We start from the raw sequence: 11421 nt of genomic DNA, 5'->3' as shown, positions 1-11421 counted from the left end.
TGAATTGTTGTTGAAAATGTTGGACCAAAAAGTTTCAATAAAATATATACAAATTTTTGGCGGGACGAAGTTCGCCGGGTCTGCTAGTATTTTATAATAAATCTCAATACCTTTTAGTTAAACATGCGCATATCTGAGTTTTTTTCGAGCATGAAAACCTGAAATTTGTTGCCTTTTTTTAGAAAACAATTTTCTAGTTGTTGCTAAGCAAAAATAGTCAACTATTTTTACTATGTATATGGCGTCCAGCCACTCATAAACAGGAAAATTCTGCGAAAATTCCAAACTCCTGAAATAAAACTGAAGTCGAAAGTTGCAAAAAAAAATTCAACTTTAATTTAGCCGCCGTCGATATACGAGAAAGTATATGGTTGCGTCCTACAATGTGTGTGTATGGTCTGTTGCTCATATGCCACGGTACACATACATAGTTTCATTTCTTACTGGGCTGTTATGCCATACGAATACAGTTACATACATAATCTGCATGAATGTAAATGCATTTGCAGTATTGCCAAGCTCGCAGTGGTTATACAAACAAACATATGTACATAGTGTAAATGTGGCGAAAAATGAATTTTATGTAAATTGAAATTAACACAGAAATTTATAATGGCTAAGTGCGATTGAGTTGTCACATTTTTAAAACTTACAATGATGCAATTGCTGGAAAATCGTTTTCAATTTAAAATTCGTATTGCGCTTTTTAACACAAAATTTTTTTTGAGCCATTGTTAAATTTTGTTTCCAATTATCACGCTCCACTTGCATGAGTTTATATTCACAGAGAGTTCTGATGAAATAAGTGAATATGATTGGCATTTATGAAAATATGTGAATAGCTTTGTATATTCATAATACACCATATCAAAAGATTTTGTTAAAATGATTCATGCAGAAAAATACGTGCATGAAATCGTAATTTTATTGCATTTGCCTGCTGAAAATTAACATAAATTCATATATAGAAGAGCTAATCATTTAACAGTTTGTTAGTTTGGAACAAAAGTGGACGAAGCATTTGACTGTCATTCACCTGGCGGTGACCAGAAATGATTATTCTGCATCCTGTTACAATCGCAGCTCACTGCATCCTGTTATTTATATCTATGTATCCTCCGGGTAGCGATAAAACACCCGTTAGGGAGCAAGCTAAAGTGAGAAGGCGTAAAACTTCACGTGCGCCTTGGTTGGATTCCACCACATTAAAACTCCGCCCCTTCTTTTGATGACGACCACAACAAATAAATGAATAATAAGTAAAAAATAAAGGTTTATGATTTAAGGGTATGCATTTGGAATATCCGGACTCTTAATGGCGAAGGTGCCTTTACCCGGCTGTCGCCGAGTACACGGTATACGGATCTCTTCTTCTCTGAGCACTGCCCCAGTCACGATATAAGAGGCGCGCTCGGCAATTTCAACGCCAAAGTGGGGCAAAACGTCCGATAACGGACTGAGGCTGATCGACTTTGTCGCCAAACATGTAGTACTAGGTTCCAGCATAAAAAGATCAATGTAGCTACATCTTGATGCAGGCAAGATACGCACATCGCATCCAACGGTGCTAGGAAAGCTCAACGTCGAAAAGGTGCAATCACAATAGGCGGCCAAATTATTCGCCAATCGACACATTCACTCTTGCTCTCTGAGAGCAACTAGCTAACACATTTCCCCGCTCACTAAGTACCGCTATAGGGAAAAGAAGAGGGTAGCGAAACGTATTTTCCGCAATAAAAAGAGAAAGGCTGAAATACGTGAAATGCTGGCCGATGGGAAAAACGCCGAAAAATGTTATCCGAGAGTTAGGCGACTTGCGGAAGATTTCAAGATTAGGGTGAACTCTTATAGAAACAACCAAGGCGACCATCTGACCGATGTCCAGAGTGTGCTTAAAATATTGAGCGAACACTTTTCCGCCATACTGAATGGTAGAACAACTGAAAGTTGTGGAGAAGACGAACCCGATGTTCCTAGAGTTGTTAAGGTGTGTGCATGAACCTTTGTGCAACTACGGTCAGATGAGTGCATGCTCAAAAAAGTCGAAAAAATATTTAAAATAAATGTCTGAGCGAAATTAAAGGTTAATACATATATAGTAAAATTGCAGAGGAAATATTGACAAAAAACGTTTTAATCCACTAGGTCCCGCCCATTAGCTTCACCCTCAGTTCAAGAAATCCAGCAAAAAGCAAATTTAGAAGTTCGTTAGAGGTTTGATATATTTTAGAAAATTATTCTTCGGAAAATTTTACTGGGGTCTTCTCAGGAGAAAATTTCATGCCACCAATGTAAAGTCTCTAAACAAATAAAATCAAAAATCAGCAAGAAAAACTCCGCATTTTTCTATTTTCTATTTTTTATTTTTTCTCGGCATTTTTGTTTTAATTTTATAGAGACTTTTTGAGAGAGAGTTTTTGCCTGAGAAGACCCCTAGTAAAATTTTCCGAAGAATAATTTTCTAGAACATATTAATCCTCTAACAATCTCGTTCTTAAGTTATCTGTTTTTTTTTTGTTATGTATGGCTTTGTAACAATTATATTCAACTACTTTATTGAACTTGAGGCCGTTTATAATAAAAATTTTTTTGGGTAGACTATTGGCTTTGGACGCTGGGGTCATTGGACCAAATCCGAGTGAGGAAGTCTGATGGGGAGCTGTGGTAAACTCCGAAATAGCAGCTATAACTTTTACCAAAAAATAAATTGCTGCTTTTCCACAAAAATTTGTATTAAAAAGAGCCTCAAACTCAATAAATTTTTTTGAATTTAATTGTTATAAGGCCATAAATAACATAAGGCCATAAATAAGCGATAGTTCTGAAATAACTAAAAAAAAACTTAAAAAATAGACTAGTTAACAAAGTACGGAAAAAATATTAATCAAATAAAAGGCCGCTTTAGTCGGGGTTCAGTTATGATTCGTTTTCCTGGTAACACTCACAAGATATAGACCAAGTATTTCCCGACAGCTGTCGTCCATAAGTAGGCAATGATAAACCTTCGACCGTCTTTTTGACATGAAAAAGCATTTCACCATATTGCGCCCGGAGGCTGCGTTTAAATGCAGGCCTCTCAATTTTTGTGCAGAAATTCACAACATAAGCTGAAGGAGAAGGACGGCAAAACGCTTAGTAAAATGTGTAAGCGGTAAATATATTCTATATTTTTTATTAAAAGTACATATATATATATATATGTAAAAATAAAAAATATTACATTTACAATATTTCCCGCCCTTATGGTGAAAACGTATCCAAAATGCGGTATAGAGATTTTTAATATCCGAAGATGTATGCAAAACCGTTTAGCGCCATTACTTTCGTATTAGCGACAGATTTTCCACAAAAAAGGACATTAGAAATATAAATGAAATAACAACTAAGAAGCCTTGCAACATATACATATGTATATTGTATACACTTACGTAGTATAAACAAAAAAAATAATGTTTACAAAAATAAAAATTATAAAAACATAAGTGTCACAAAAACCTGCCCATTTCGCTACACGCTTCTAATACGAGTACATTTCTTAAAATTGCTTTTGTCATCTCGTTTTTGTTGCCTATTCATGTTGATATGATCATCATCTCTTTTTTGTCTTCTTTTAGGCCATAAATTTAGCACATTCTCCAAATATCATCCCAAAGCCATATACGCCTATACAAGAACAACAGAAACAACAACAACACAGCGAAAAACATCCTAACAAACGGTCATTGCTGGTCTTAGCGGCAGCGCCAAAAAAATTGACAAAGAAGACACGACAAAAACGTTCGCAGCATGACTTGGCCACATCGGAGGAGTATTTGAGAAATATGCCAACATATGCTTACAATCTGGCCTTGCTAAACATTATGCACAGCCTGAGGAGTGAGTATAGAGGTTGCGTAGAAAAGCTTCTAAAATATACATACATACATATGTACATGTGTTAAGTAAACTTGGTGGGAATGACTAAAGAAAATGCATGCGAAAAGGATAGGACTAAAAAATTGTCTCTTTCAATCCGCCAATTAAAAGGCAAACAAAACAAATTCTCTTACTTCAGAAGTGAACTTCAGAAGTGTAAACGGGATTACTTAAAAAAAAAAAAGTTATGAAGAACGTACAAAAATTAAAAAAAAACCTTCAAAGGCAGTTATAAAAAAATAATGCAGGCATAAAAAAACTCTTGCTGCCATTAAACAGCCTAAAAGCACTGGTTTCGGCTGGTTTATAAACTAATCGATGCGGCTTTAGTATCTACGGCTTTAATATCTACGCCTAGGTTTATGCAGATGACATGGACTGCCTCATTACAGCCCCTTCTTTGTTAGTCGTTTGCAGGAAAGCGCAAATAACACCGAAAATAATTAATTGGCTTGTTCACACTTGACTGGTTATCAGGTTATCTGGTTATATGGTTATATTTTTTATTAAGTTTGCAACAATGACATACACTACAGAATAATAATTTTTTGCAAGTGTGAACAACCCAAATATTTTGTTGTTGTGCGAATGGGCTGTCTGCTAAACCAACCAAAACTAGGATTGTGTTCTTACTAGAATGAGAAGGTTTGACGATCTTGTTCCGCCTGCCCTTACAAGAGTCAATTTTCAAAATTCTTCCGAAGTAAAGTACTTCTTTATTTATTTACTAGCAAATACCCGCTGTGGTTTAGAGCGGCTTAAAAGTATTTTTATGTTGTTACTTCTTCCCAAAACTCTTATGGCATCATTAATAAAAAATAAAATAGAATTAAAGAGCTTTATGAAATGAGGTTTTCAAACAAACTTTCGATTTAAGAAGAATTTTTTATGAATGTAGGTGTTACTTAATATGTAAATTTTAATCTTAAATATTTACCTTTCCTAATCATTTTTTTTAAATTAAATTTTTAAAATACGTTAGTAGGTGGCAACCCATTTCAAAAATATTTTCGACAGTAAACTTTCTTAAACCTCTGTAGCTTAACACCCTTGTTCTAATATTTAGTTTATTTTATCATTTGAAAAGAGTAAAATTTTCAAACAGGTGGCAACCCCCCTCAAAAATATATTCGGCATTAAAATTTTCTCAACCCTATGCTTTGATACCCATATTGCACTATTTGATTTATCTTATCAATTAAATTAAATTAAAATTTTCAACATGTGGCAACCTTCCACAAAAATATCTTCAGCTGTAAGCCTTCTTAAAGCTCTTTCTCTTGGCAGCCATATTCAAATATTTACTTAAGCATATCAATTTACTTAAACTGCAATTTTCAAACTGATGGCAACTCTCTAATTTGTTTTTCTCCATTTTAAGTTTCAGACAAAATTTTCAGAAAATAATTCTAAAAATAGTGGATTTGGCTTCTGTTGCTCTAATAAAGACTCCCCATATTAATTTTTTTTAATATCTGTAATGTACAGACATCGGCCTATTACAAATATACGTATATAGCAAGCCGGGTGCTCCAAGATAGACACCCGTTTGCAGCCACACCTACTGGTGAACAGACGCTGCACACTTAAGTGAGCCCTTAAACCGAATAAGTCGGAGTGGCCCCACCGTAGCTCACTCTCTTTCTGCCCTGACCCAAGGCTCCACTCGCATTGGTTACCGTCTCCCGCACATGGGTTGCTCACGTTTCCCAGAGTGTGCGAACGACAACGCAAGAGTCGGGATTGGGTATAGCCGTGCAACTGTAACTGCATACCAAGCACAACGACTATACCCGATTGCAAATTAGCTTAGTCTAAAAGAAATACAGGCTATGTGTTGGGTCCAAAAGAATAAAACAACTTCTCATTAGAAATCTATATCCAAGGTGACGAATTTAGAACTGGTTTGGAACCATAGAAAAAGGGATGCCGAACGAAATAAATGTCATCTGTCGAATTTAGAACTAAATAGTTCGAAACCATCGAAAATGGAATGCAGCAAGCCCACTGCTTTACTTTAAATAGATATTTGTTTGGCGATTTTTTCGTTCAAATACACTTTCATTCTGCACTTCACAGATGCTTTTTCATAGTTTGGCAATATAAAACAAAAATTTGTATCAACATTAACAAATAACAGCCAGCTCCTCTGCACACTCAGCTAAGACGAATAGGTATTGAAAATGTGCTTTTAAAATTCATTGAGGAAAGGATTTCAAATAAGTTATAGTATGTTAAGAACTAATATACATTCGACCACTTCCTCGATTTTCGTCCTTTTAACTTTGTTAGCTTAAAAAACTAAATTAATTGAAATGAAATTTTCAATACTTGCTCGTCCTTGTGAATAAAAAAATTTGATAGTGGATGCATCTCAGAATACATACATAGAGCTTTCAAAATAAAATAGTTAAACCAACCGTTTTGACAAATATGTTGTTAGCGAAACCGGTTAATGGATAACTTAATTCTATATGTATTGAATAAAGTTGAGTAATGGATTTGTTTGACCTTGTCTGCATTTAAAATATCTTTCCTATTTTCCCCCATGAGTTGTGTCCTTTCACGCCAAATTTCGCTAAATCAAAATCGTATTGTCCCTTGTCGCCATCGTGTAAATAAACCTGGACTCATTTACTCGCTAACACAATGCACCACTCACAATCAGTCACACTTTCATTCACATCTGTACGCAGGTATTTATATATTTTATATGTGTGTTCTTGTTTTTTTTTCGCAGAACAACTATCCAACATTGAGTTGGCGCGTTTACGTTCACGCCTTGGTCGTAGTGCTGCAGCTGATTTGCAATTGTTCAATGAAATCTACAACAGCAATAGCAACAAAAACAACAACAATAGACTTCTGTTCAACAAAGAATCCGGCTCAATGAATGATGGTGAGTTGGGCAGTAGCTACAATGACGGTGGTGTGGACTTTGTCGCTGGTGCCAGTCTAATTGGCACTGGCACTGGCACTGGCACTGGCACTGGCTTTGACACTGGCAATGGTGGACTCGAAACGCTTGAAGGCGTTGGCGGTGGAGGTGCTGCTGTTGGTACCGGTAATGACATGCTTGCCAATGACATTGAGGACCTTAGCGTGCCATGGCAATTTGTGGGGCGCGTCAGCAAAAAATCCTCAGCACTCTATAAGCCACGACTGGGCAAACGTACGCAGCAGCAGCAGCAGCCAAAGACATGCAACTAAAATGTCAGCAGTGTGCGTGCTGCATAGCGCCGCATAGTGGTTGTGCAGAGGAGCGGAAGTAAAGGCATGCATTTCATTTAAACATAGCAAGGTTGTATTCGCTTGTTTGTTTGTCTGGCTTTTGTGACAGAGAGTAGCAATTTTTGAAGTGGGCGAGTTGTTAGGTGGATCACAGCGTGGACAACTCTGTCACGCACATACACATTCCCGAGTTGGGACAATATGCAACTGCATACACGACCGCAACTACCACTACATCAATATTAAGTATACCTAAATAAGTTTGTATAGGAAAACGTAACGATTAATATGCCAATTAAAATCTGGTTGTAACATTCGAGCGGGAGTTAATTGTTTGTTAATATTTAATTAATAATTTATACACATGAATACTTACGGTATATTAATGTTGACTGTTCGTAGTAAGCATTTGAATTTATAACTTACAGAAATTTTGTATATCAAGCTAAAGAATCTAGTAAAATATATTGTTTAACTAATGCGATTAGATAATAAAACTATCACAATAATGAAGAGTGACAAAAGGAGTGAGTTTATATAACATTTACAAAAGTTTGAGTTTAATAAATTAATTCCTATATAACAAAGATAATTTCCTCATTTTGGCCATTCGTGGACATAATACGTATTGTAAATAAACTATGGTCGACAATCCACTAGGAAGTAAATTTATAATAATGTGATGAAATATTGTAGAATCTCTAAATATTTACAACTCACTATTAAGTGTACTTTGCCTAATCGATAAAAAAGCGACCCCGCCATACGCGCGAACTACCCCGCGAAGTTAATACGGCTTTGGTGCGGAATTAATTAATAACTGGAATAGTAATTGAGGCACTTCAATAAAACCTAGGGAATGAGTTAATACATATATATAAGATCAAGAATGGATGGTGCAGAAAAATAATATATTTTCCTCTTTTATATCCACTATCATCTGGTAAATATCTCAGGGAGGTTTGTGCTGGGACACAGAGAACCCTGAATAAGCGTGTTGAATGGTGCACTTTGCAGCGTATTCCTGTCAATCCCAGCTAGTCTTGTTTACACGGAAAAGAAAAGTTGAAGGTCTCACCCTCCAGTGCTTAGAGGATGTGAAATATCCAGGGATAACTCTAGATATGAAGCTGACATGCAAAACTCACGTCGAGCTGAAGGTAAATCGAGTGCTGAAAGTTTTTCGGACAGTGTCGAAGAACCTTTAAAAAGACCTGGGGTCTGAGACCGGCCATGGTATTTCGAATATACATACATAGCTCTAGTCAGGCCCATCGTCACGTATTCTGCTGTCGTATGGTTGCGCAGAACCGCGGTGAAAACCACGGCTACTAAGGAGCGTGTGTATAGTCACTAGGGGCGCCATAAGTACAACCGTGTAAATCCCAATTTCCAAATTTGTGAAATATTAAAAAAAAAAATCACAACCAACTTTCGTACAAATTTCGTGCTTTTTTTAAATTCTAGAAAACAAATCGTAGCTTTTAGCCATTTGAAACATGTACTGCATACTCAGAAACTAATAAAAAAACCCGAAATTTTTTTGATTTTTTTTGTAATTTGCATAAATTTTTAAGGCAGTGACACTCGATTGGTTCATTTGTACAGATTAGTACATTTTATATTGGGCTATTGCTACAAAATAAAAAAATTGAACTTTCTTCTTTTATAGTCAAAAGATTGGTACAATACAGCGATGTTCTATTGAAAAATTTAAACAAATTAATTTTCGTGATTGGGATAAATATTTGGGTATTCACGCAATTGGATATGATTTGCACCAAATTTTGGCAAATACCCAATCGTGTGACACACGCAAACATTTTCCCGAAATATTTTGGGACGTCTTAAAATATAAAAAATTTTATAATTCCAATGGAAAAACAGTACCGATTTTTTTTTTGGATGGGGAGTGATACAGTCTAGTGTATATACATGGGCTGTTCTGTTTTTTTGTACTTACTGTTGATGAACAGTTCTTCAATGTATGCTCTTAGTTCTGAAAAGACAAAAAAGAAAACATTTAAGTAAATCTTATTTAAAATTTCTATGAAAATTACAATAGCTAGTACTCCAAAAACGAAAGAAAACTTAAACTATACTAATGACTTCTTAAAAGCGATTATTTGCATCGCGCCAAACTATTCCTAACTAAAGACAGCAAATAAAAGTTCTTTTTTTTAATTTTGGTATCAAGAAGACAGATTGAAAAAATTTTCCTACCGTATTCTCAAATATACCATTACAATTTCCACTCATTTTATATGTATTATAATTCCTACGTGCCTTTTAGAATGCGGACTTTTATTCTTTTGGTCAGAAGATGCCATTTATTTCTGCCTTTAATTTTTTAAGGAGGAGTTTGCCGGTTACTTTATCCAGGTATTGATAAAAATCGAAGTTATGATTTGAATGATACGTTTTTTTCAAAATACTAAAGTTTTTATAATCCCTATCATTATACTAAGTGCTTTTAATAACGCGGTATTTTAGAGACTACTTGGTTACCCTCCGAATTGCGGATGTGCCGAATAGAAAATGCTGCCGGTAATCGGATTCCGGGTAACCGCTCATTGTTCGATGCACTTTGTTCAGGATGAGAAATAAACCAGTGGCTTAAACGCTAACAACAAACTCAACTCGTATTTCAGCGCTAATTGTATGAAGAAATGTATGTATGTAAGTGAGTACCCACATACGTATGTAATAACAATTTTTCTTCAAACATATCAAATTAGCCTTGCTTTTTGGGAACCTAATAAACGATCCATTTGCGCTAATTCCAAGTTAATTAAATTGCGTACAAGTATGTATTCATACATAAGTTTTGAGAATGTGTAATAAATTAAAAATAGTCGTAATGGAGGGAAGACAGGTATAAGAGCACACTCATAAAATGAAATGTATTAATGGAAAAATGAAATGTAAGAAATGGTAAAAAAGTAACTAAATGTTTGAAAGGGAAAAATATTTTAGTGTGTAAAATACATGCATGCAAATGTACTTTTTTGTACCTGCTCAATTGCTGATATCAAACGAAATTTCTCTTGGCCAAAATGAGTTTCATGGTATTTAATATCATGTTTTTAATATTCTAGCATGAGTAGTACTCATAGCCTTCGAGAGCTATTTCGTTATTTGAGTATTAATGTACTATGCAAGTATTCATATCTGCCCGGTTATTAAGTTAACTGAAATTATTTTTGTTTTGTAAGCTATGTTAAAAAATAATAATTTTAAACCAGTTAATATTATATCAAAAAAAAGGCGCACATTAATATATTAATTTCTTTTTGTTATTAGCAGCCATTTTTGTATAAATCCAAAGATAGAAGCTTCACATAAAATTCAATGAAAGCATACGCAAATCTTTCTTAAAGGAAACAAATACATATATATTGACGTTACTCATACGACGTGTAAAACTACAGAATGCACGTTGTGCAAAAAAAGTTGTTTTTACTATTTGTTTGTGCTGAGGTGCGAGCAACATAAAAAAAAAAAAAAAAAAATTTTTTTTTATATCGGCGGTAAAATTATAGGTCATTTGTGTAACAGCATCAAAGCGCACACTACACATTGGAGGTTGGAGGAACCTTGGCCAAAAACTAGCATGTATGTAAGCGCCAAATGTACGCCGAATACGAATGCAATTATCGAGAACCATTCAAGTTATTTAGTGTTGTTAAAGATACTTGGTTTGTTTATTACAAAAGCAGTGAAAAGTGTGTACGAGTTCTTGCCAATAAGGACATCTGCTGTAAAAAGCAATGCAGAATTTCATTGTTTTATAACCGCTTTTGGCAATAAATATATTATTTCACCACATTGGGGAGAAATGCGTTTCCTTCTTCACACTCTTGCATAAATAGACTCCTACCGCAAGTGAATCATAAAATTTGGTTTGAGTTTCTTTCTGAAATATTTTGGGTTAATGAAACGTTTGAAAATTAAAAAAAGTACTTTAAAACTTTACATACATTCTGGGGTATTTAAAAACTGGGCAAAAAACGTCCAGTTCTTATAACAACTAAAATTTATGCACAGTTGCTATGACACTATGACAAAAAAAAACCTGAAATTGTTAAACTTTAAATTTTAACGAAGAAGACAAATGGCCGAAACCTCCATACAAAAGTTTGCTTGCAAGGAAACCAGAATGTAAATGTTAATTAATGACTACGTATCTTTGGTCCAAATATCCATAACCGCTTAAGTCAACTCAAAAAAGATTTATGTTAAGTAGTATCGTAGTATTTTTGTTATGCTCAATTC

The 11421-nt window shown here is 34.8% G+C and overlaps 1 protein-coding gene across 1 annotated transcript; it reads left to right on the top strand.

Moving 5' to 3' along the window:
- Window positions 1-3614: 3614 nt before the first annotated feature.
- LOC108370978 (uncharacterized) lies at window positions 3615-7383 on the top strand (the record flags this gene model as incomplete). The annotated part of the gene is made up of 2 exons (XM_017626442.1): window positions 3615-3876; window positions 6656-7383. Coding segments are annotated over 2 exons (732 nt in total), but the record flags the coding sequence as incomplete, so codon positions are not given.
- Between the last annotated feature and the right edge of the window lie 4038 nt (window positions 7384-11421).

The sequence above is a fragment of the Rhagoletis zephyria genome, unplaced genomic scaffold (assembly GCF_001687245.7).
Source record: "Rhagoletis zephyria isolate East Lansing unplaced genomic scaffold, Rhagoletis_zephyria_1.1 Rzeph_scaffold_04622, whole genome shotgun sequence".
Classification (NCBI taxonomy): domain Eukaryota; kingdom Metazoa; phylum Arthropoda; class Insecta; order Diptera; family Tephritidae; genus Rhagoletis; species Rhagoletis zephyria.
This window is presented reverse-complemented; position numbering and strand designations above follow the sequence as displayed.